This window comes from Diabrotica virgifera, chromosome 6, assembly GCF_917563875.1.
Source record: "Diabrotica virgifera virgifera chromosome 6, PGI_DIABVI_V3a".
In the NCBI taxonomy this organism is placed as follows: domain Eukaryota; kingdom Metazoa; phylum Arthropoda; class Insecta; order Coleoptera; family Chrysomelidae; genus Diabrotica; species Diabrotica virgifera.
In genome coordinates this window covers 48,808,375-48,836,313 of record NC_065448.1, presented here as the reverse complement: position 1 = coordinate 48,836,313, position 27,939 = coordinate 48,808,375, and the positions used below count along the sequence as shown (strand labels likewise).

General features: G+C 31.7%; 1 protein-coding gene across 3 annotated transcripts in view; it reads right to left on the bottom strand.

Annotated features, from left to right (window-relative positions):
- The window catches only part of LOC114335574 (monocarboxylate transporter 10), a 208,131-nt gene that overhangs the window by 24,693 nt on the left and 155,499 nt on the right, over positions 1 to 27,939 (bottom strand). For 2 of the 3 annotated variants that reach the window (XR_007698513.1, XM_050652809.1), the window contains exons 4-5: positions 25,623 to 25,814; positions 6,992 to 7,264 (exon numbers count right to left, since the gene is read on the bottom strand). Coding sequence is in view for 2 of the 3 variants with exons in the window: in XM_050652809.1 (XP_050508766.1) it covers positions 6,992 to 7,264; positions 25,623 to 25,814 (465 nt within the window). In the remaining variant the exon portion in view is untranslated. Of the gene's footprint in view, positions 1 to 4,054; positions 7,265 to 25,622; positions 25,815 to 27,939 lie in introns of those variants that run through there. The other variant, XM_050652808.1, reaches the window with a different exon arrangement.

The following is a 27,939-nucleotide window of genomic DNA, read 5'->3' as shown; positions in this document are numbered from 1 at the left end:
CAAACTTATCTCTTATATTTTTCTCGACAAAATAAAAAATAAACCAAATGGCTCGAGAACTTTTAAAAATAACAAAAAAAAACAATTTAATATAGTTAGATGATTCAGCATAGATGTGTTTAGTTCTTGTTCCCATGCCTTCCTTTATGTTTCATTACTCTCCTGTCCGTAGTTGTCGCTTTGTAAGGCATCTTAGCATGAAAATTGTCCCCCTCTAATTCCTTATTTGTAAATCCAGTTGGTTGGTTGGAATCTCGAATGAGGAGGTTTGCAATGTGTTTTGAAACATTGCTATATTTCATATTATACTACTACTCCAAAGGCATTACAACAATTTTGGTCGTTAACAGACCGAAAGACATGGATGGAAAATTAAAAGTAAACGACAATGGCTATAGTGTAATTCTGTACTGATTAGTAAAAACTCAAAATATCGATTTTGACTAAGTTGTTTGGTCCGTTTACTCGGAGAAGGGTCATCGGATCTACTAGAGAGTTTAGCTTCTATGACAAAGCATTATCGATTTCCAAGTCAGGGTAGTACCTACGAGTGATCTTGGATTCTAAACTGACATGGAAGGAACATCTGGACTCCAAGCTGAAGAAGGCCGCTGCAGCTTACTTGGCGTGCAGAAGAGCTTTCGGAGCCAAATGGGGTCTGCAGCCGAAAATTCTACCTAATTGGATATACCAATCCATGATAAAGGCAGCATATTGACGTATGCGGCCATCGTGTGGTGGCTCCGGGCTAGACTGTCCCGGAGCGGTTGACATGCGTTGGCATCTCAGGAACCATGAGGACCACTCCCACAGCAGCTCTTGAGGTTTTGCTGGATTTACCTCCTCTACATCTCATTGCAGAGCGCGAAGCCATGATGGCAGCAAAACTAATACGAAGAGTATCCAACTTGAACGGCTAGATCCAGATAAGGAGATAAAATGTAGAATAAAGATAGCTCGTACATTTTTAAAAATGAGTTGTTCACTATTCAATAACGATCACATGAAACTTTAACTTCAAAAGCGCTATGTATAGTCCTCTAATATGTATAGTAGAATTAATCGCTTAGAGGCTTTTGGTATGTTATTATATAGTCTTATTCTTCTTCTTTCACCTTATAAGCAATTCTGCTTGCTCATTGGCGGGTTGATACCTCTATAGAAGGTTGTCACTCCATCTTTTGCACGGTCGGCCGATACTTCTACCGATTGGTGATTTATCTCTTGCTATTTTGACCACATGTGTCTCTCCTATTCTGCTTATGTGGTTATTCAATTCTCTTTTTCTATTTAGTGTCCATTCGTTTATTCACTGTACATTATATTGTCTTCTAATGTCTTCACTCCCCATTCGATCTCTCAGCGTATTTCCTGTAATAATTCTTCTCAGTACTCTTATATCTGCCGTTTCCAGTATAGTCCAGGGCGCATCTGTTTTGAGATGGACGTTGAGAGGTGACTCATATTTTTTGCAGAAATTGCTTGGAATTAACTCATATAATAATAATTGAGTTATCCTCCCACTCAAAAAGATCCGGAACATTGTTTAAATAATCAAAATGTCAAAAAATTAAGGAAAAATTCGATTTTTTTCTTCGTTTCTTGATTATAACTTTTTCCTACAATATAAGATTGGTTAAAAAATTTAAAAATTGTCACCCTTGTTGTAAAATAGCAATAATTGCGAAAAAAACATAAAAAGAGAAGTATTCGCATTTTACATTTTTCAACCATTTATGCTAAACTTAGGACCTTCATATTTTACTCAAAAAAACTTTATGATATAGTAAAACAATATTGTAAATTTCATTAAAATCGGTTAAATAGATTTTGCAATCCAGCTTTCGCAAAAAAAATATTTTTTCAAAATGTTGCAAAATTAAAAATAAAGCAGATAACAATTTTTTTACATATAGAAGAATACTGTACCTTTCATTTGCAATTTGCAAAATTAAAATCGGTTAACTATCACGGCGTCAGGAATTTTTTTTTATAAACAATAATTTTTGGTGCTACGCGCGCAGGACAGCGGTGTTCGATTCATACAAGTTGATTTCCACCAAAATTTCTTCCAATCTATATCTAATATATTATTTTCTTACTCTATATTTTGTTGTATTTTAATATTTTAATTCCACAAAAATCAAGCTAATTTGATTATTGTTTGTGTAATATTGTTTAAACAATTGCATATGTTTAAAAATAATAAACTTTTATTCTCTAAGTTAAAATATATGAACAAAGAAAGTTTTTGCTAAAAAAGTGTTATTTCAAAGGACAGTGTATGCGTTTTTATTTTGCAATAAACAAATTTATTTATTTATATCGAAATGTACAAAAAATTAAAATAATTTATCAATCATTATCAAAGGTCATTGGAATGCCCAATCAGAGCAAACGTATCCGCTGTCCTGCGCGTAGCACCAAAATTAATGTTTTTTTTTAATTCCTGACGCCGCGCCGTGGTAGTTAACCGATTTTAGTTTTGCAAATTGAAAATGAAAGGTACGGTATTCTTCTATATGAAAAAAAAAAATTTCAACTTGCTATCTGCTTTATTTTCAGTCCTGCAACATTTTGAAAAAATGAATTTTTTTTGCGAAAGCTGGATTGCAAAATTTATTTTGTGAAATCTGTTGAACCGATCTCAATGAAATTTAAAGTGTTGTTTTGTTATATCATAAAGTTTTTTTGGGTGAAATATGAAGGTCTCAAGTGTAGCATAAATGGTTGAAAAACGTAAAATGCAAATACTTGTTTTTTTATGGTTTTTTCGCAATTATTGCTATTTTGCAACAAGGGTAACAACTTTTAAAATTTGTAGCTAATCCTATATTATATGAAATTTAATTACGCAACTTTTATGTTAGTGCAATTTTTCTTGAAAATGAATACTTTTAAATTATAATCAAAAAACGAAGAATCGAATTTTTCCTTAATTTTTTGACATTTTGATTATTTAAACAATGTTCCGGACCTTTTTGAGTGGGAGGATAACTCAAATATTATTATATGAGTTATTCTCAAGCAATTTCTGCAAAAAATATGAGTCACCTCTCAACATCCAAATGTACTATTATTTTTACAGATGCGCTCTGGTCTACTAGTCTTTGTGTTGTGGCTGTATCGGGTCTTGTTTCTGATCATATGTCATTACTGGTCTTACACTGGCTTTATAAATTCTTGACCTCATCTCAGTGTTAATATGTCGGTTTCCATATAGTGTTATTAAGACATCCTGCCAGTCTATTTGCTTTTTGTACTTTTGATTTCTCACTTCTTTGTCCAGGTCTCCGTAGCTTGACAACGTAATTCCAAGGTATTTTATTTCCATTACTTGTTCAATACTGATACCAATTTTTATTTTACATCTCATTAGTTCTTTATTGATTACTATTGTTTTAGTTTTCTGAGATGAAATTGTCATACTGAATTCTTTGATTATATAGTCGAACACTCAAAATACCATTGGCGGAGCGTGAGCTGATAAATGGATTAAGAAATACATATTTTTGTAGAGATATATAGATAGATAGATCCGGACATTTTGTAGAATTTAATTATCAATCGTAATATGAAGCTGACGGGATTGATATTATTTTATGGCATTACAAAATTTTCATTGAAATTCAAGATATTAATGACATCATTAGACATGGGAAGGTATTAGTGAGACCATTAAACTATACTCCAACTGAAATTATGTACAGTCGGAAAAATGAAAGAATACCCATGAACGAACATATAAAACACGCTGTATTTTCCTGTCACCGTGTCACAAAGAAAATTGCCCAGCGCCAATACATGTAATAATAATTATTACATGCATTTGCGCTGGCCAATTTTTTGTGTGACACGGTGACAGGAAAATACAGCGTGTTTTCTATGTTCGTTCATGGGTATTCTTTCATTTTTCCTACTGTAAGAATCCTCCGCGTAAGAAAAAAAATGACGTCTCTTGATTTGTTAGTAAAATTCGCGAGCCATATTATCTATATTTAGTAAAATGTATTAAGGAAATGGTATTGAAAGTATTTTTGTCTTAAACACTGTCTGGGTAAAAAAACATTTATTATAAAATAATTAAAATTATAAACGAATAGTAATTCAGTAAATAAAAAATAATCTGAAAGTTTATTAACTTTTGACACCAACATTTTACATCGTTAACGTCTAACAGGTGGTTTATGGAAGTTTTTAAAATAAACTGGCAACTAGAATTTACCTATACCCCTAACACTACGCCCCTAAAACCTTCGCAGCGGGGAGGGGAACGGGAAACATCGATTTACCAAGAATCTTAACCCCTTTAGAAAAAAATTTTTCAAACAAGAAATGTAGCTGAGATAATTTTAAACAAAAATATTTATTATCATTTTTTGTGTAGAATGAACTTTTTCTTAGAAACGATTCCTGAAGCCCTCGAAGATTTTGTCAGTTACGCGCGCGAAATCAATATTTTAAATACAGTGGCGGCTCGTGGCTTTAGGAACATGGTCGGCAAGGTTTTGTCTTCTCAGATAGGTATGCCACCTAATTAAAATGCTTCAATTTGATACGAGATTTTTAGATTTTGTTTTTTTTTTTGTTTTTTTCCTACAAATTTAGAACCTTAAGTTGGTTATAAATTAACTCTAGTCTATGTGTTTCGAAGTAGCAAAATGGGTTATAACGCCATTGTAAAAGTTATTATTGCTTTGGAGAGATTTTAAAAGTTTTTTTCTATTGACATTTAAGACAAGCTTGACATTCTCTCTTGTTTCATGGTGTTTCGACAATACGTTTTGACTCTTTTGAGACAAGAAAAATCCCGTTTATTTGAGGCAGAATTTGCCTGCATTTGAAGACAATAATTATTTATTAATTTCGGGAACAGTTTATTGTTATCTAGTAATAAATTGCAGTATATAAAATTATACATATTTTGTAACTTATCCCACCTTCTGAAAATATTTGGATCAGCATATAAAACTGTTAATTAATTTTCTTATTTTATTTTATTAAATGATGGATAATTTTTAATGAACTTGTCTAATAGATATTTTGAAAATTCTTTGGCGTAACTTTTAAATTTTGAATCGTCAAAGAGGTCAATGGCTTATGACAGTGGGTAAATAAAGCGGGGGTGCAATAGTTTTAACTTTTGCCTGGAGACCATACGGCAGCGCCGTCATAAGTTTGCCTTACCAATTTATTTTTGATATCAAAAAATTTTAATCTGTCCTTTAAAACATCAAAAATATATTCTGTCTTATGGCTTCTACTCACGTCTGAAATCCTAAAAACCTCTCATAAATATTAGACGTAACGCGTATCGAACAACAATTGATAATTATGAATGACATGTTACCTCTATCAGTTAGTTTCGTCTACTTCTACCGAAAAGGATCAAAATGTAACTACTAATTTATTCTTTCATTCTGTGCTGTTTTAGGTACTCCTCTAAATGTCTTTGAGTCAGAAAGTAAATTAGAAAATTCCAGATCGTATTTGTTAAACAATTTTATTTGTTCTCTATAATTAACTTGATTTAACGAATGCTCCGATTCATCCTGTCCCCTAAATGTTAATTTGTTCCTGTTCCCCTAATTAGTACCATCCATGGATTATATAAGCTTTCATTTGACACCTCACACGGACGGACAGACGAACGTGCATAATTCAATGTTTTCACATTTTTTCAAAATTGGTAAAGACAACAACATAAAAAACTTTACTTAATTGATGTTTCAAAACAATTTTTTAAATGCAACTTTATGTAATGTGGTAGTATAAAAAAGTAGAGGATATGGCAACGGTGTTACATGTCAAGCTCGAATCCAATGCCAAAATACGCACATAAGTATTAGGGTGCACTAATATACACCCTGACCAAAAAATTTAATTCCAACTCGCCGGTCGCTTTAAGTGTTGTTTACTGAGAGAACGGTTCATTCTACACAAAAAGTACTAATAAACATTTGTATCGCCAACCGTCACTAAAGTCATTCATTATTGTACTCATTTGCCCTCATTTGCGGCAGTAAAGTAACACTTTATTGTACTGAAAGAAGAATTTTACTTTACCTGCTGCGATTAATCGAGATTGAATGTAAGTGGTCGATGGCAGTAATCGATTACCTATTTATTTGAGTTAACTTACAATTTATTTACTTTAATTATTAAAAATATTGTAGAAACTGTACGACATTGTTAATTAAATGTATGTCAAAAAGTGAAATTCTGTAGTATTTTGTAATTATACTCATATAAAATAAATCAAAACTCTACCAATTTAGTAATTATTCAATATTGATAAGATAACTATCGATTAAAAATCGAAAGCGGCCATCATGCAAAAGTCATTTTTCATCACGGTCATGAAATTTTTATTGGGTCTAAAATTTAAAAAACTCTTAAATTGTAAATTGTAAGTAGTGTTAAAACCAATATCAAATTGTTGGCCATAAAATTTTGTATGCACCACGTCAGTAAATACTCTTTATCGAACTCATCTATTATTCGCCTCGCTCGCTCTGCTCATAATATCAGACTCGTTCGATAAAGAGTAACTTTACTGACTTGGTACATAAATATCTATTGTTCTAAATTAGATCAGCTACATTTGTTTTTTGAAACATTTTTTCTTAAATATTTTTGGCTTATCGATGTTTTCCGACGGGGTTTTTTAGGGGGAGTTCGAGGTAGGAGTGACAAACTTTTTTGCATGTTTATTAGGAGTCATCTAAAATTGACATCTTCAGCAAAATTCAGCTTGCTCGTCCCGTTTTTAGAGATCAAATTTCCGTCGACTGTAGAAGTGAAGTAAATTATACACGCCTATTAAAAATTTTTCCAGCGACTCAAGTGTCAGGTTAACAATGAATCATACTTCCGAATAAACCAATTATATTATATCACATACTTGAATATCTACACCTTTGAATACTTAATCTACCATTTATCCCTTGATCTACAAGACTTGATCGTCTGGATTTGTCTAAAAGCGTACCTTTTTCATATGGTTCTTCTTTCACAAAATTCGTTCTGTATATGGAAACATTCGATTTTGGGGCTTCTGAACATTTTATCACAAACATTACTACTGAGCCTATCACAGGTGGGATGCCAGCCAATACGAATGGTAGCGTATAAGTATGCTGGCTGTCGATAATTAGACCAGCAACATATGGTCCGAGTGTTAGAGGAATTGAACATAGCCCTAACAGGAAACCGATGGCTTGGGTAGCCCCTTCTCGGCCGCAGAGATCAAATGCAATGGGACCTGAAAGAGTAGATATTTATTAGTTTTCTATCAGTTGTTTATTATTTTTTATTGGCTATATTTTAAATGAGCACTAAAGTAATAATTATTCAGCCCCAATATTATCTACCAAGGTTTATACTCTGTCTCCAAAATAATATTTGGCAACCAAAAATAATAAACGAGGACCAAAAAACCTCAGCAACTAGAAATAGAATTTATGAACACCTGAAATGTTAACGAAGCTGACGTAAATATTTAAGCCGCACCTAAAGTAATACATTCTTCTTCTTCTTCTTCCTCTTTATAAGCAATTCTGCTTGTTCATTGGCGGATTGATACCTCTATGGAAGGTTGTCGCTCCATCTTTTGCGCGGTCGGCCGATACTTCTTCCACCGATTGGTGATTTATCTCGTGCTATTTTGACCACATGTGGTTGTTCCATTCTTTTTTTCTATTTAGTGTCCAATCGTTTATACACTATACGTTACATTGTCTTCTAATATATTCGCTCCTCTTTCGATCTCTTAGTGTATTTCCTGTAATTCTTCTCAGTACTCTCATTTCTGCCGTTTCCAGTAGTCTTTGTGTTGTGTATGTATCGGGTCTTGTTTCTGATGCATATGTCATTATTGGTCTTACACTGACTTTATAAATTCTTGACTTCATCTCAGTGTTAATATGTCGGTTTCGCCATATAGTGTTATTAAGCCATCCTGCCAATATATTTGCTTTTTGTACTTGATTTCTCACTTCTTTGTCTAGGTCTCTGTAACTTGACAATGTAATTCCAAGGTATTTTACTTCCATTACTTGTTTAATACTGATAACCATCAATTTCTATTTTGCATCTGATTGGTTCTTTACTGATTACTATTGTTTTGGTTTTCTGAAATGAAATTGTCATATTGAATTCTTTTGCTCTTATGTTAAATCTGTGGACTAATCTTTGCAGACTATCTTCATCTTGGACTATCAATATTGTGTCGTCTGCGTAGCCGAGTTTTTTTTCTTCTTTGTTTCCCATTCTATATTCCCTTCCTTTGTTGACGTTTTTGATGATTTCATCCATGATTAAATTGAAAAGCATAGGACTCAATGAGTCTCCCTGTCTTATTCCGCTGCCTATATTCATAGGTTCTGTAAGTTGTCCATCTATTCTTACTTCCATTTTGTTGTTTTGGTAGATGTTCTCTCAACAGTTTTTATGATATCTACAGGGACCTCGCTATTATACAGAAGATGGATTAGATCTTTGAGTCTTACTCTGTCAAATGCTTTCTTTAAGTCAATCAGACATAGAAATGCTGGACTACTATACTTAAGTGATTTCTCAGTAATTTGCTTTATGACGAATATTGCATCTGTACACGATCTTCCAGTACGAAAACCCTGTTGTTCATCTGCTAAACTTATCCTCTGATTCATTATGTCTTGTAAGATTTTAGTTGTAAGTTTTAGGGTAGTATTTAACAAGTTGATACCTCTGTAATTTTTTGGCTGCTTTTTATCTCCTTTTTTGAATAGTAGAATTAGTTCGCTCGTTCTCCATTCTTCCGGTATTTTATTGTGGTTTATGATTTTGTTAATTAATGTTGCTAATTGTTCTGTCATTGCTGCTCCACAATATTTCAGTAATTAATTTGGTATTCCATCCTTACCTGCAGCTTTTCTGTTCTTCAGCTTTTCGAGTGTTTTTCGTACTTCCTGTGCACTTATATTAACATCTTCATTTGTGGTAATTTCTGGTGTTTCCGGTTCTAGCATCATTTGTTCTTCCTCTGCATAGAGCTTTTTTAGATACTCAATCTATGTATCATTTTCTATATGTTTTGGTTCAATAACCTCTTTTGGTTATAAAGTATATGAACATCGAAAATATTAAATAATCTCAAAAATTAATAAATGATATCCAATAAAAGTAAATGAGCTGGAAGTTAAATTAAATGATCCCTCTGCAAACCCCAAAATAATGGTTGGGAATGATACTGTGCACCAAAAAATAGACATTAGTCATTCAGCCAGTTGCAATAAATTCTAGTCAGATAAATACAAAATGTTTTCCACATCGGAAATCCTTATCAAAATACAAAAATCAAAGTACATTAACAAATTAAACAAATTTTGTTTTTTTACTTGATAAAAAATTTAATTTTATCTGACTGATTCACATTTACAATTTAGACATATATTATCGTTTTTAGCAACAGATTTTATACACTTCAAAGTACATGACTCTAAAATGGTATTGATAATAGTTCTGAGTTGCGTTCCTGAGGACGACTTAATTTGAACATAGTTTATTGAATATTCGTCACAAAAATCATGTGACTTGCCTTTAAAAAGCCAACCATATGTAATGATGGCAGTAAAATTTTCAAACAGTTTAGTTTTTTTTTGTTCTTTGTTACCAATTTCTTCAGCATGATATTTTTTCTCTCAAACATCTGAGTCTTCACGTTGTTCTGAAGTTGTATTTTCTTGTGACATTTTTGCGATTAACTAGTTTTGATGGAAAATAAGGCACAATTTTACTAAAAAAAATGATTTTATTAACGTTAATATATTTTATTACTATGGAATCTCTAACGCGAGAATTTTACTGTCACCATTGCATGTGGTTGTCTTTTTAAAGACAGATCACGTGTTATGATTTTTGAAGTTATACTTCTTTAGGCGCGATCGAGATTGAGGGTGAATTTATATTGATCTGCGCGCATGCGCACTTCGACAGTTTGGTATTAGTCTTTATACGGGCTCTGGTTGGGTGTTGAAATGATCTGTCAATAATTGTTCAATATGTAGGTTATCGGTAAACAAAAATGTTGTATAATATATTAGTTTTTATTGTTGTGAGGACAGAAATAAAATCAAATTTATAATTATAGTGACTTTTTAAATAGTTTTGAAAAGCCACAGGTACGTAATTCTAAATGTTTCAGTTGTATTCCAATAAAAAATTATCTTCATACCTATTTGGAAAATGTAAAAAAAAATAATGTACTTACCTAGTACTTGCTATGCTATACCCCTAGTATGCAATGTTTTAATTTACATAATCTGATTACGAACAAACTTTCTACAAATTTTCATCTAATGTATCGTTTTCTTACTCTATATATTGTTGTATTTTAATTCGACAAAAATCAAACTAATAAAAATTCATATAAACAAAATGTCAAAAAGTTGTTCAGTTTGTGTATATTCCCAGATGACGTATACGCGAAGGTGGTGCAGTTTGAAATCGCTTCGACTCTCGTACGGCGGGATACACGGGAAGTAGGTTCAAGCCCAATGCAAGTTATATCATTTTTTATTTTTTTATAGATTTATGATTGTAAGTATATTATTATATAATTTTTTTCAGAAAATACATATTTAATTAAAATTTTTGGCAACAATTATTGTTCAGAAATCATTTGTGGCATTTTTCAATGTGTTTGTGTGTGTTTTATTCTTTTATTTTTTTAATTTTTGGTATTGTTTTAATAAAAATTTTTGGAAAGTAGTAGAGAAACTGTTTAAAGTATATTGATTTCGTTGAAATCATATAATAGAAGTATAACTTCTTACGTGCGTACAAAGTACACACATTCTTTTTTTTGTGACGGATATTCTTGAGTTGGGGGTTGATTTCATGTAATCGAATGAACTATCTTTCAGTAAAGTCGTCCCAGGAACGCAACTCATAAATATTGGCAATATCATTTTAAAATCTTATACTTCAAAATGTATAATATATGTCTGAATTGCCGATATAAATGAGTCAGATTAAATAAATTATTAGAAGAATTTTTTACTAAGCAACAACATTTTTGTTTAATTCATTAATATTTTTTGTATTTTGACAACGGCATCCGATTTGGACGTCGAAACGTTAATAAAATCATTTTTTTAGTAAAATTGTGGCTTATTTCCCATCAAAACTAGTTAATCTGAGTCTTCTTTCCATTGCTTTTGTTAGCGTCCACGTCTCACACCCATACATTACTGTTTTATATATCCTGATTTTTATGCTCGTGTTAAACTCTTAAATTTAAAAGTGTTGTGCAGGCTACGGATACAACTGTTTGCTGCCTGAATTATCTCTTTCATCCGAGATATTTAAAACTCTCCACTCTTTCAAAGTTATATAGGCCTATTGTAACATTTTGTCCTATTCCACCTTATCTCTTTTGTGTGTTAATGCACATTTATTTGGTTTTCTCTTCATTGACCCTTAGACCAGTTTTTTTTGCTTCTACGTCTAATTTATTGAAAATCTTCTTCACATTGGTGACTGTGTTTCCCACGATGTCAATGTCATTCGCATATGCAAGTAGTAATTTTGGTTCATTTAATGTTTCTACAGTAGTTTATAAATAATATTGTGCATATAATATGTGGTGTTCCTTTCTGCATAACTATTATTGTTGTTATTATTGTCATTATGTCATTCCCTCATGTCAATGTCATGTCATTGTCATATCATTGTATCACAGTTTGTCAATCATAATGTATGTACAATTTTAGTTTATTAAAACCTTTAATTCTCAAGGTTTTCATTATTACAATTTAATAAACTAAAATTTATTCAACAATGGATAAACTACTCAAGCCTGATCGACTAGACATCGATTCCAATTCAACAAATGCAACACAACTCTGGACACACTGGAAGAGAACCTTTCAAAACTTTCTAGAAGCAGCTAATGTATCTGAAGACAAAGATAAACTGAATTTATTGGTGAATTATGTAAATCCTGTAGTATATGAAGCTATAAGTGAATGTACCACCTACACTGATGCAACTGTTACCTTAGAAAAACTATACATAAAACAAAAGAGTGAAATATTTGCCCGGCATACATTATCTACACGAAAGCAACAAGTGGATGAGTCCATTGATCAATATTTATTAATCTTAAAACACTTAAGTAAGGATTGCAATTTTCAAGCAGTGTCTGCTGATAGAAATAAAGACGATTACATCAGGGACTCTTTTATTCGAGGTTTAAGTGCTTCAAATATTAGGCAAAGACTACTTGAAAGCGCCACTTTAACATTAGATCAAGCATATAATTCAGCTAGAGCTTTAGAAATGGCCCAACAACAATCAGATTCATATATTATGTCAAATTCTATTGTAAATTATATTACTCCTGATAACACCCTTCAGAATACTGCACACGAAACTGATCAAAACAACTCGACTAGCGCAGCTACCTTTTCAAAATGCTGGTTCTGTGGAAAAAGTCGCCATACTAGAGATAGATGTCCTGCTAAAAATCATCAATGCTCTTGTGGTAAATTCGGACATTTGAGCAAGTCTGTAAAAGTAAGAACCAAAAACAAAAATCACATGTTCATAACAAAACATCTGCTGCTTTAGTTGGAATGCTATCTGCTGCCTCTCCGTCCTGTTTATCAAAAGCTATAATAAAAATTCATGTAAATAATTCTGAGGTTGAAGCTCTAGTAGATACTGGTAGTACAGACAGTTACATTTCAAATAGTATTGCCATTCAAAATCAACTACAAATATTCCCTACAAATTTAAATGTACAAATGGCTTCCTCATCTTTAAACTCTCCAGCAGAGCTGAAAGTATCTTTAGTAAAAAGATAAAAAAAGTATCTAAGATACTAAAAGTATCTTAGATACTTTTATTTAAGATACTTTTTGGTTCATTTAAAAGTTACTTTTACTTTAGATACTTCTTAAAAGTATCTAGTATCTTTTATCTTTAAAAGTATCTTTAGATACTAAAAGTATCTTAGATACAAAAAAGTATCTTAGATACAAAAAAGTATCTTAGATACTTACTCAGGACCTGAGAAATAGATACTTTTCATGATCCGACAAGCTTCGACCTGTCGCGCCGGCCGTAGCGGGAGAGACGATGTGTATTGTTCTTTGCATCCCGCCCGCCGGCCCGCAGCATTATCCGTTTATCCTTTACAGCGTTAAGTTAGTTTGCCTTTGCCGTTCGTACTCGCTAAAGGAAAAAATATTAGTGCACTAGAAAAGGTAAGTTCCTTTCTTTGCTTTTTATAACCTATTTTAAATTTAAGTAAAATGTTTATTTGTTTCAATTTAAAAAATGAAGTGATTCAATAAATTATGATCCCTGATCCCTGCAATGTAGAGTAGAATACCTAAAATCCTGTGGTCAAAGAAATCAAAATAAAATTATAAAATTAACATTACGGTTGTATCTACAGGGTGCAGGGCGCAAAAATATATATCCACTGATATATATCCTGATCTGATATATATCTTGATACTTATCTATAATAAATATCAAGATCAAGATATATATCAATATTCTATTTCCTTTCCTACATTTCAGACTTATAAAGTTTGACGGGAATTAATGTTTTTAAGTTATTTTATAATATTATTTCTTTTCTGTTTTTATTTTGATTTATATTGAAGACTTAAGAGTGTATCAATTTATTAATTATTTAAGAAGGAATTTATGGTTTTGTTTCAAATTTTGTTTCTTATTTTTATCTTTTATGTATCTACTAGCATTATTTGTTTTTTCGCTTTAGCGTAATATCATTTCACATTTTACTAGCATACTTAATTTTTTATTTAGTTTTACATGTTTTTTTTTTATATTTACTTTGGAATAAGCTTATTATTTCTGCTTTTTTTCCATTTTGTAACTTTTTTCGAAAATATATAAATATCACATTTGGATATACAGGGTGTCCCAGACTAATTTACCCACGCTATATCTCTTAAACGAATAAAGATTTTCGAATGGGACAAAAGGTGATATATTCTACTTGTAATACACTTTAATATGGCGTACAAAAAAATCATCCCCTAAATAATCATCCCTTAGCTACAACCCCTAACTTTAATTTTTTTAATAGCACCATGTATATTTTTTTATAGTTTTGGATGTGGTCTTCTATCGTCTATTCACACATTTTTTGAAAATAAAATCGGTTCGTAAATAACCAAGAAAATATCAGTTGAGTTTTGTTAATTATGTGTCCCAGACTAATTTATCAAGGCTATATTTCATAAACGAATAGAGATTTTCGAATGGGACAAAAACTGATCTATTACATTTGTAATACACTTTAATATGGCGTAGAAAAAAAATATCCCCTAAATATTCATCCCTTAGTTACAACCCCTAACTTTATTTTTTTTTAAATAGCACCCTGTAAGTTAGGGATGAATATTTAGGGGATGAATTTTTTCTACGCCATATAAAAGTGTATTACAAATGGAATAGATCAGTTTTTGTGCCATTCGAAAATCTCTATTCGTTTAAGAAATATAGCCTGGATAAATTAGTCTGGGACACACAATTTAACAAAAATAAACTGATAGTTTCTAGGTTATTTACGAACCGATTTTATTTTAAAAAAATGTGTTGAATAGACGATAAAAGACCACATCTAAAACTATAAAAAAATATACAGGGTGCTATTAAAAAAATTAAAGTTAGGGGTTGTAACTAAGGGATGATTATTTAGGGGATGATTTTTTTGTACGCCATATTAAAGTCTGTTACAAGTAGAATATATCACCTTTTGTCCCATTCGAAAATCTCTATTCGTTTAAGAGATATAGCGTGGGTAAATTAGTCGGGGACACCCTGTATATCCGATATATATCAAATATATCCGATATTTTGATATTTATATTTATAAAAACTATCATGATATTTTTGCGCTCTGACAGGGTGTCCCAATTCCCAATGGTGCAGTAAAGTTCGATATATCTGATACTGTACAAAAAAACCTATTTATAAAAATTGTGGACAACTTTAAATTTCACGTTTTAAAATTATTTACTTTTATACAGGCAGGGTGTTTCATATTTCCAGGATTAACTAATTAATATTTTTTTAAATGGAACGCCCTGCCCCTGATGTATATTTTCATCTTTTTGGATTCTTTGCATTAAGCCGATGCAAACAATCTCAATACTTGGGGTCTACAATTAGAAGTTTAAGAGATACAGGGTGTTAAAAATCTTATTTTTTGAAGTTTAAGTCGTTATTGCAGCGTGGTCCTTGTAAAATCATTCAAAAACTAATTATAGTAGTGCTAACAAAATTAGGGTCGGGGCCACATAAAACTTGACAATTTTGTTTCAGATGGATATATATGAGAATTGTCATGATAAAGAACTAAATGTCGATGTTGACATGACATTTACTGAACCTGAATCACCTGAACCTGACCCTTTTACACCAAGTGAAGATGAAAAAGACCCTACATATATTCCTGAAAGTCCTGAAACAACAACAAAAAAGAAGTTCAGAAAATTTTTTGGCGGTGCTTCCTCTTCAAAATCTTCGAAAAAAACCTATGAAAATCAGGATTCAGATTCAGACAACTCGGCTGCTACTAGTGCTACTGCTGCTAGTAGTTTTACTAGTTCTGTTTCTGTAACTAATAGTCAATCCTCACATCATAGTGCAGCAACCTCAAATCTCTTTGATGGGAAATATTTTGAAATTACGCAACAAATATTAGAAAAACTTGACGGGACAAGAGACATTATAGCTAAGTGTAGAATGTGTTTACCTAATAATAAATATTTAAAGGGAAATTCAGGTTCTACTAGTAACTTCTTAAAACATTTTAAAACGAAACATTCAACATTTTTTAAGAATTATTTAAGTTCTAAACTTACGAAAAAACTGGAAATTAAAAATATCAATGATAGGCAAATGAACATTAGAAAAATGATTACAAAGACCGAAAATGTTACACAGGATAAATTTAACAGAAGACTTCTTCAGTTTATTGTAGATACCATGTCACCTTTGTCGTTGTTACAAAATCGTAGCTTTTTAAATTTATTTAAGGGAATTACTCCTTTAAAAATCATATCCAGGCGTACAGCTGTAAAAAAAATTTCCTCTATGGTGTCTGAGAACAAAAAAAACTTAAAATTAACATTACATGATATCCGTTACGTCTGCACGACGGCTGACATTTGGTCATGCAAAACCCGAAGTTTTCTTGGTGTTACATGTCATTGGATTGACGACAAACTTCTACGAAAGTCAGCACCGCTAGCATGTAGAAGATTTTCTGGAGCGCATACACACGACCGTATAGCTGAACTATTAGAAGACATACATACTGCTTATAATCTACATCCAAATAAAGTGTTAGCAACAATTACTGACAACGGCTCAAATTTTGTCAAAGCATTTGGTGTTTTTGGTATCAATAATGTTTTATACTACACTGGTGACGACGGTGAACATCAACAACAAGTGCCAAAAGATGATATCGACATCATTGATGAAGATCAGGAAGATATTTTGGAGTATGAAGAGGATATTCCTGACATATTTGAAAACGAAAATTATCTCCTTCCAAATAATTTAAGTGACAATAATTTGATCATGATCATACCTACTTTATCTGAACACATACGTTGTGCAAGTCATACACTTGCCCTAATAACAACTGCTGATATTATGAAAATAATTAATTCAACCAGTTCTCTTAGATCAAAACATGAACAAGCAATAGCTAGGTGTAATCATATATGGAAAAAGCAGGTCGTCCTAAATCAGCTGAAGTGATAAAAAAAGTATTAGGACATACTTTAAGTTACCCGGGTGAGACTCGTTGGAATTCCATGTTCGATGCTCTGAACCAGATTCTTAAGTCTAAAGAAAAACTGGAATCTCTATACGAAAAATTAAATTTTGCAAAACAAGATCGGCTCAGAGATACTGATCTAAATTATTTAGCAGAATTATGCCAAATACTAAAACCGTTTGCTTTGGCACTTGACATTCTTCATGGCGAACAAAATATGTACTACGGTTTCCTTCTACCATCAATCGTAAGCTTGTTTGTTAAAATTGAAAAGCTTAAAACCAATAAGTTTAAATATGTGGAACCTATTTTGAACGATCTGACAGTATCTTTAAACTCCAGATTTGAAAAACTTCTTAAGTTGACTAACCAATCTGCAATAATTGCTGCAGTTACTAATCCTTTATTTAAAACACGTTGGCTTACTGCATTTCGAGGAATCAGGAATATCGAAAATGACCTTAGTGAAATTAAGGATTTGGTAATTACAGAAGCTATAAAAATTATGAAGGAAAATGAGGAACAATTAAAACAATTTGATGTAAGTACAAATAACATTACTACTGTAATGAAAAGTAACAAAATGCAAAACGACATCTTTGAATTTGATATTAACTCCGATCTTCAAACGCAAAACGAAAACACTGGCTATACTGATTTAGATTATAAACGACAAGCTGAGCTGCAATTATTACAATATTTGGCCGATTCTGAAACCAACATACAAATGTTAAAAAAATATAATATTATAGAACAATTATTTAAAAAGTTCAATACGCCATTACCTTCTTCTGCAGCTGTTGAAAGAATGTTTTCTTTTGCAACTTTTATTAATTCACCCCGACGTCATGCCTTGTCTGATCATACTTTTGAAAATTTAGTTTTACTAAAAGCTAGTGGTTATACTAACTAGTTATTAGCTACCAAAATGTTACTATTTTTTATATCCTATCCTATTGTGTTTAAAAATTTAATTATGTTGAATGTTCTGTTTTTAATGCATAATGCATCTTATGCTGTTTTTAACACACGAATTTATGTTTATTTTATATTGTTTTGAAAATTTAATGTTTGATTTTTGTTTTCAATACATAGTTATTAGTTTGTCTTTTAGTACGTCTTTTATTTCTTATCTACCCCAAAGCCCAAAGTATACCATTTCAAAGTACCTGCTGGCTTAAACTAAAATTGTACGATAATTTAAAGGGTTAAAATAATGTTTTTAACACAAAAGTATCGACAATCTACTGTAGAGTAGTAGAGTACCGAGTACCTTTATATTATACCCTAAAAGTATCTTAGTTACTACAAAAGTATCTAAGTATCTTAGATACTAGAAAAGCATCTAAGTATCTTTGATACATAAAAGTATCTTACATACTTAAAAGTATCTTAGATACTTAAAAGTATCTTAGATACTCAAAAGTATCTTAGATACTTGAAAGTATCTAAGATATTTTTACTCTAAATACTTTTCCGGTATTTTGTATCTTTAGATACTTTCACAAAAAAGTATCTTAGATACTTAGTATCTTAAGATACTTTTCGCCTCAAGTATCTTAAAAGTATCTAGATACTTTTAAAAAGTATCTTTTACAGCTCTGCTCTCCAGTGTGCGGCTTTTGCATTGTTAACCTAAAAATATCTGAACATACCTATAAAAATTTTAAACTTTATGTTCTAAAAAACCTATGCTCAGATGTCATAATTGGCCATGATATCCTTAATAAGCATTCTGGAGTGCAGTTTAATTTTTATGGTAAGAAACATCCAATTCCAATCTGTAATCTAACCACAGCAATTGTAAAACCATACCCACTGTTTGCCCATTTAACAGGAAACTGCAAACCTATCGCCATAAAATCAAGACGCTATTCCTTTGAAGATTCCAAATTCATATACACTGAAATTCAAAAATTATTTAAAGAAAATATTATTGAAGCAAGCAATTCTCCATGGAGAGCACAAGTACTAGTTACTAGTAATACAAACCATAAAAAACGTATGGTTGTCGATTATTCTTTTTAATAAATTTACTGAACTAGATGCCTACCCTTTACCAAACCTCGAAATTTTAGTAAATAAAATTTCTCAATATGAATACTTTAGTTCAATCGATTTACGAAGTGCTTATCATAAATTCCCATACTAGAACATGAGAAAATCTATACTGGATTTGAAGCATGTGGCAACCTCTACCAATTTACAAGAATTCCATTTGGTGTCACCAATGGAGTAGCATGTTTTCAAAGAACGATTAACAACATAATAGAGAATGAGAGATTAACAGATACATTTGCATTCCTAGATGATGTCACTATTTGTGGAACAACAAAAGAACAACATGACAAGAATCTGCAAAACTTTATGCAAATCGCAAGGAAATATAAATTAATTTTAAACGATGAAAAATCAAAATTCTGCATGACTCAAATTAATATACTTGGATATACTATTGAAAAGAAAACTATAACACCAGATACTGAAAGACTGCAACCCCTTATCAATTTACCAGCACCAACAAATATCACTTCATTAAGAAGAATTCAAGGAATGTTCGCCCACTATTCAAAATTCATACATAAATTTTCGGAAAAGATACATCCTATTGTCAATATCAAAGAATTTCCCTTAAATCAAACTCAAATATATGCCTTTGAAAAGCTGAAACAGGACATTGTAGAAGCAGTAGTCACTTCTGTTGATGAAAATGAAATATTTACAGTTGAAACAGATGCCTCCGAATTTGCCATTGGAGCTCAACTTACACAACAAGGAAAACCAGTAGCATTTTATTCAAGAACACTTTCAAAAACAGAACATAATCATTCAAGTGTTGAAAAAGAAGCTTATGCAATTGTGGAATCCATAAGAAAATGGAGACACTATCTTAGGGGTCGACACTTTAAAATTATTACAGACCAAAGGTCAGTTGCTTTTATGTTTGACTTAAAATCAACATCTAAAATTAAAAATGAGAAAATAATGCGTTGGCGTATAGAACTGTCCTGCTATAAATTTGAAATTATTTACAAACCTGGGGAATCAAAACATTGTTGCGGATACTCTTTCGAGAATATCTGCTGCTATTCACCCCACTATGTCAGATAAAAATTTATTCAATTTACATAACACAATGTGTCATCCTGGAATAACCAGATTCTATCACTGGATACGATGTAAAAATCTACCTTATTCTTAGAAGATGTCAAACAAACTATCTCTTCTTGTCCAATCTGTGCTGAAATTAAACCAAAATTTTACAAAAACAAAAGCACTTTGATTAAGGCTACAGCACCTTTTGACAGACTGAATATAGACTTTAAAGGACCTTTACCATCTAACAATCAAAATAAATATCTGCTGAATATTGTAGATGAATATTCAAGGTTTCCATTTGCATTTCTATGCTCAAATTTATCATCTTCAACAGTCATCAGTTGTTTAACTGGGTTGTTTACTACTTTCGGAACTCCTGCATATATTCACAGCGATAGAGGATCTTCATTCTTGTCTGCTGAGGTAAAATAATTCCTAACAAGTCATGGTGTTGCTTCCAGTCATACAACTCCATACAACCCTCAAGGAAATGGACAATGTGAAAGATTTAATGGTATCATTTGGAAAACAGTTCAACTGGCAATTAAATCTAGAAATCTTCACATAAACCAATGGCAAGATGTACTACCTGATTCTTTACATTCAATTAGATGTTTATTGTGTACCTCTACTAACTGTACTCCACACAAACGTATGTTTAATCATCCCAGAAGATCAACAAATGGTACATCTATTCCAACTTGGCTTAATACTCCTGGAACTGTTTTCCTCTAGAAACATGTTAGAAATTCGAAATATGAACCTCTGGTGGAAGAAGTAAAACTCCTAGAAGCAAATTCAGACTATGCACATGTCAGATTACCAAATGGAAATGAAACCACAGTATCGGTCCGACACTTAGCTCCGAGAGGAAATACTTCCCTTTTGGCATTAGATGAGGCAACTATTGAAGATAATGAAAAACATGTAGAAAACCAGTCCCCCATGATAAATCAAAACATGGAACCATTGAACAGTGTAGAAGAAATTAATACCATAGATAGTCAACTTCAACAACCTTTTTCTGCTCCTGGTGATGGTCCAACTACTTCAACTTCAGTTCCCCCAGAACTGATATTGCAAAAGCGAATAAGAAAGCCTCCTACCCATTTACAAGATTATGTCAGAAACTAACAGCGTGGATGAATGTGGTGTTCCTTTCTGCATAACTATTATTGTTGTTATTATTGTCATTATTGTCATTATGTCATTCCCTCATGTCAATGTCATGTCATTGTCATATCATTCTATCACAGTTTGTCAATCATAATGTATGTACAATTTTAGTTTATTAAAACCTTTAATTCTCAAGGTTTTCATTATTACATAATAGTAACAGTATAAAACAAAGGCACTAAATATACAGGGTGTCCCCGTGTTCCTTTAAGGCAAGGTATGGATATAATACAACAATGTAGAAGAACAACAAAAAAGTCCTATTCGCCGTGTGCAAGTACTTGGAGGGGAGACGAGAAACGATCGTGCGCGAATAGCGGAGAAATCTTGCAACTTTATTAAATAATTCATTGTCAATTGAAATTGTCAAATTGACGTATATTTCATATCTACTGTCAATGAAGAAGAAAAATTATATGTTGCTCCACAACATTGATATGATATGCAATTATTGTATAAAAGTAAATTTAATTAATTGTATTTTGCTTGTAGTAGTGCATTTTAATAATTAATTTTATTTACTCTCCATCTAATATCCTTACCGTTGCACGTCATCCGCGTCATAGCCCGTGTCGTCACATGATACCAACACGAAATATTTAGGCGATAGGTGTGTTCTTTTTTACAGTTGAGTCCGCGAGTCTTTACCCGTGCGTCATTAATACCTGGTGAGATAAAACACATACTTTTTATTTAGTATCATTCTCTTGCACGCATGAAATTAATGACAAACCAGCTGCCGCCTGTTATTTAAGTAAAAACACATGTTATTTTTATGAACGATTTAGACTCAGTGTATTGAAAAGAGATAGGTACAAAGAAAGACGATTGGAGATGTCTTCACATATTTTAAGTACAATTTCTGACGTTTTGGTTTGTTTACTTTTGTGGCTGTCAGTGTGTTGAATTTTTTGCTGTTATTTTATAGAGTTTTTGCATTTTGAAGTTTTTTATAGTATACAAAAAGTTGTTTTCACAACTAATTTTATATTGGAGTTAGAAATTTTGTGATAAGTTTATGTTATTTTAAGATAAATTTTGACGACGTACAAAGCTAACCTCATTGTTGACAGTTGAATGCTTGTGTTTAAGGTTCCGCCAAAGTGAATAAAATAACAAAAAGAAAATATGTTATTGAATTTTTTTATAAATTGTTTATTTATTTATTAATCAATGATAATAAAATAATTTATTAAGCTACTTCAAATGTAGCTGTAATTATGCACCAACATTTTAAAGCAAAACTTAAATTTGACATTCTATTTATTTGATAACGTCAAATTTTATAATAACCCGTGATCGGAATAATATCCATTTGCCGTTGAGTTTAGTAAATTTCCGACTTATTTCGTATGCTTTAAATGATGACGCACGGGTAAAGACTCGCGGACTCAACTGTAGAATCATTTTGCCGAGTACACTGGAATTACAGCCACTAGACATATTTTATTATATACACGTAGAAATAATATTTGAAGATTTCTTTTAATGTTAACTTAAAGAAATACACAATAATATGTTTCATTTAATTTGTATACATGGATTATAAAGCGTTTTTATGAAGCACACTTTGTTCGGAACACACTGTAACTGTAATCGAACGAAGGTGACATTTTGGCATAAATTGGTAACATTTATTTAACAGTTGCGATGATGACACTTCATATTTGTTTTTATTCTTTACTATAAGTATTTGTTTTATTATATTTACTGTTTTTATTATTTACTTTAACATAAGATTATTTTTTTTTATTTAGCTAATGCCTCGACAACTAATGGCCATTGGCATGGTAGGTACGGTAATTTTGAACAGTTAGGTACCTAGTGTCATGTGTAGTGTGTGTGTTGAGTAAGTGTCTTGTTACTTTGCAAAGTCGACGTCATTGTTTTTGCAAAGAGACGCTAATTGTATCCGAACGTCTGCGGTCCCTCCGGTGAGTACCGATCCCACAAGGACAGAAACTATATTCATTTATTAAATTTTAATAAATGAAAAATTTCTGACCCTGGTGAGATTCGAACCCACAACCTTTCGGATTTTTTCGATCCAAAGGCAGGCGCTCTTACCACTGAGCCACGGAGGGGGTAAGATTATTTTTTAATTCTTCTTTTTCTTTTTATTTATTTACAGTCAATATTAATTTGTTTTGTTGTATAATCCACGTTTGCAATAATTATGTGATATATTTGATTTAAAAAATGGATTCAGGATTTTTTTACACTTTGGCAACTATGTCAATTTAGATCTCTGACATAGATAATGACGTGCAACGGTAAGTATATTAGACGGACTGTACATACAATTGTTTACCTTTTAATAACATAACTTTAATATTACTTTTTCTTCTTATAATTTTTTTGGGCTATGGCCTTGACAATTGTCCAGTAACTAGGACCAATATGATTGGCCAATATAAAAAAATTACATTGTTCTCTATTACACACTGGGGTGCCAAATTAACCGGACACCTTAAAAATTGGTCAATTTTGAAGTTTCGAATTTCCTAAACCTGTTGTCCGATTTAAGTGATTTTTTTAATATATTATTATTATAGCCTTATTCTTTAGCAATATCGCTGTAATAGTACTGTTGCTAAACAGTTAAATTTTCATTGTACACGGGTGCACCAATCAAACTGTGTTTTTTTCTCAAAGTTCTCATCACCCTGTGGAATATTCTAGCATTTATAAAATACTGAAATTAAAATCCAACTATAGCCTCATGTTTTCTTAACATTTTGTTTTGCGATTCGTTCGCTTACATTAGACTGTAAAAAAGTTACATACTTTAACAACTAGCCATGTTTTTCATCAATACAGGGGTTTTTAAATAAGTGTGGCAAACTTTAAAGGGTAATTCTGCATAAAAAAATAATGACAGTTTGCTTTTTAAACGGTATGTCCGCAAATGCTTCGTTTCCGATATATGGGGTGTTGAAATTTTTCTTACAAACTGACGATTTATTTATTGCTCTAAAAGCGGTTGAGATATGCGAATGAAATTTGGTCGATTTAAAAAGGTAGGTATTAAGAATTTAATATTCACCATTGGCGCGCCAATGGTGAATATTAAATTCTTACTTGTATGTTAAAAAATGTACAATAACTACGTCTTAATACCCACCAAATTTCATTGGCATATCTCAACCGGTTTTAAAGCAATAAATAAATCGTCAGTTTGTAAGAAAAATTTCAACACCCTCTATATCAGAAACGAAGCATTTGCAGACATAAGTTTATAAAGCAAACTGTCATTATTTTTTCATGTAGAATTACCCCTTGAAGTTTGCCATACTTATTTAAGAACACCCTGTATTGATGAAAAACATGGCTAATTGGTAAAGTACCTAACTTTTTTATGGTCCAACATAAGCGAATGAATAAAAAAACGCAATGTTGAGAAAACATGAGGCTGTAGTTGGGTTTTAATTTGAGTGTTTTATAAATGCTAGAAAATTCCACAGGGTGATGAGAAGTTTGAGAAAAAATACAGTTTCATTGGTACACCCCGTATACAATGAAAATTCATCTGTTTAGCAACAATATTATTACAGCGATATTGTTAAAGAATATAGAATTTTAAAAAATCACTTAAATCGGACAACAGGTTTAGGAAACTCGTTTGTGACTTTGGAAATTTAACATAATCGAACCCCCTTGTTTATTTACTATTTGAGGTGTGATTTTAAGGTTGTTGACACCGGAAATGTAGGTACCTAGGTATCTGCAAAATAATTAGTTCTTGTTTTAATAATGTGACATTTGCTATTATCTGAATTAATGAAAGTGTTGGATTATGACTTTTACTTAAGTAACTATGGTTAAATTCCTAAAATGAAATCAATGCACCTAAGAATTTTTGATTTTCATCCTTTTGTTACAAAGAATTTCGTTTTTTGACTTCTGAGTGATACCAAGAACTCAAAAATCGATAAAAATAAAAAACTCGACAGCGTTGTCTAGTTGTTTCACATGATCCTGTGAAGAATTCTAATGTCCATCGCAAAATCCATTTTTTTAACTTGTCTGTAAAAATTTGTCAACGTTAGCTTATTTGTCAAATATTCTTTTAATTGTACACAATAAGCTTATTTAATTTAAAACTAAAATAAACGTATCATAGTTTAAAAAAAAAAAACAAAAATGTGCTTGAAATGTTGATTTCAAGCCATACCCTTCCATGTTTGAAAATCAAAAATCAAACAAAACAAATTCTTGATTTGTTTGATGTTGAGGACGAAGACAGGTTCGTTGATATTTACATGATTTATTACAATACTACCAGGTAACACATACAAAGAAATCTACTATTTTTGAATTGTGACTGTCTATCTTTAGATTTTTGATTTGCACGTAGTTGCCAGATTTCAATTTGCATACCAAAATGTATTTTGGTTTTTTGGCCAAACGGTTGAATTTAGAAAAAAATGTTATAAGACTTTTTTGCTCTACATGGTACCTTCTACGTATACCTTTAAGGAATGCACTATTTTCGGGGACACCCAGTATAATGCAAAGATATTCTTACCTAAGAGAGAAATAAAGCAGCCGTCAAAAAGCCCCATGGCTAACGTAATGACAACCAGCCATGCATAGTGTCCAACAGTGAAAGGCAATAGCATAGTCATGAGACCTATGCTAAAGAAACTGAGCTGTTGCATGTATATCCTGTTTACTTTTGGCAAATCAGCTATATAGCCAAAAATAAGTCTTCCAATACCTGAAATAATATTAATATTATTGTTTATTTAGATTATACAACTACCAATGTATATAAAACGTAAAAAAATTAAGTTTTCAATAATATTTAGTTATTAACCAAACATTCAAATAATTATCAAATATTTTAGCGAGTTGTTTTAAAAACAAATTAGTGTTTTATTTAAACATTCAAATAATAATCAAATATTCTTAGCATATTGTTTTAGAAACAAATCGGTGTTTTATGGACATATTTACTGATGTATGCTTTTTCTCATGAGAATCTGTCAGTGCGTCACAGTTTTTCGATTTCTTTCTAAGGCATTATATTGCATGTGACAGAAAAAAACGCACGTCGGTGATTACATTTCATCGGTGACATTTATAACATTTATTCTAGTTGTCAATAGATGGCGCTATAATCGAAAAAAAAATATTTACGAATTATATAATATATCTACGAATAGATATAATCTGTACAATTTATAAGACTATACAAATCAAAGAAAATACCATTTTATAAATGCAACAAACACAATTGATTTGATTTTATCACAAATTGCAAATAAAATGTGACAACTGTCAGATTTAACTAAAATGTCATATCACTAAAATGTATATTATCACGGACTTACCTTTTTTTCTATCAATTGTGACGCACTGAAAAATGCTCAAGAAAAGAAATCTAATACCACATTTCAACACAAAAACATGAAAATCGATCCCTAAGGAATTAAAAGAAATTGAAGACTCCAGCTCGAAGAGAGCTAAACTATTTAGAACTGGTATAATTATTTTCATAAAATTTATGGTAACTTTCCTTGAAAAGAAAAAGTAAATCGCATTGGGTATTTTATTTTTATCAGTGGGCCAATTTGTAGGTTTTCCAGTTTATGCCATTGTCCATTTATATTTTTTATTCTTCTTCTTCTTCTTGTAGTGCCGATTCCACTAATGAAGGTTAGCTATAACCATTTCAAATTCGTCTCTCTCTTCTGCTTTTCTTAAAAGCATCTGCGTGTTTAACCCAATCCTGTTGCCTCTTCCATTTCTGTGCAACACCATTTCGTTTGTAATATGATCGGTCCATGGTATTTTCAAGATTCTCCTAAAAAGCAACATCTCAAAAACTTCCAGCTTTCTCATTAAGTCAACAATTATAGTCCAAGCTTGACACCATAAAGAAGAATAGAGTGAATATAACATTTTAATACCATGTGACATCGGATTCAATTACTACATGAGACATTTCTTGATCGTGTACTCGTTTCGGTGATCAGAATTACCCTCTAGATTCTAGATCGTGGGAGGTAACACTCTTGGATTTCTCTTTATGAGGTTATTCACCTAAGCCTCCAACTACTTGAGGGTAGCTGTAGGCGGAACTAATTGAACGAGGAAATTCAACAAAAAAATACGTACATATTTATGTGCAAGGAAAGAAGAGATTCTGTGGTGGGCACTCAATAAGAAAGGAGTCCCTGATGAATATGTAAAGATAGTGAGGGATATGTATGAGGGAGTAACGAATAGTGTTAGGACAGGTGTGGGAGAGACTGATAAATTTCATGTGAAAGTAGGATTGCACCAAGGCTCGGTGCTTAGTCCGTATTTATTCTCATTAGTTTTGGAACAGATAACTAAACTACAGGGTAACATTCCATGGTGCTTAATGTTTGCTGATGATGTCGTGTTAGTGGGAAATAGTGAAAGAGACTTAGAACAAAAACTGGAACAGTGGAGACAAGCTCTGGAGGAGAAAGGTTTAAAACTTAGTAGGACAAAAACAGAGTATTTGGAATGTTCATTTAAAGGTGGAGTTACTACAAATAAAATGGATTGGATGGTGAAATTATTGTGAAAAGCAATAATTTTAAGTACCTGGGATCGGTATTACAGAGTAATGGAGAACTATATGGATATTCATGCAGTAGAATTAGGGATGGATGGATGATGTGGAAGTAAGAGAGTGGTGTGTTGTGTGACAGAAAAATTCCAATGAAGTTGAAGGGAAAATTCTATAAAACAGCCATAACACCGCCTATGATGTACGGAACTGACTGTTGGGCAGTTAAAAAGAAAGAGGAACAACGAATTCATGTGGCGGAAATGATAATGCTTAGATGGATGAGTAGAGTGACAAA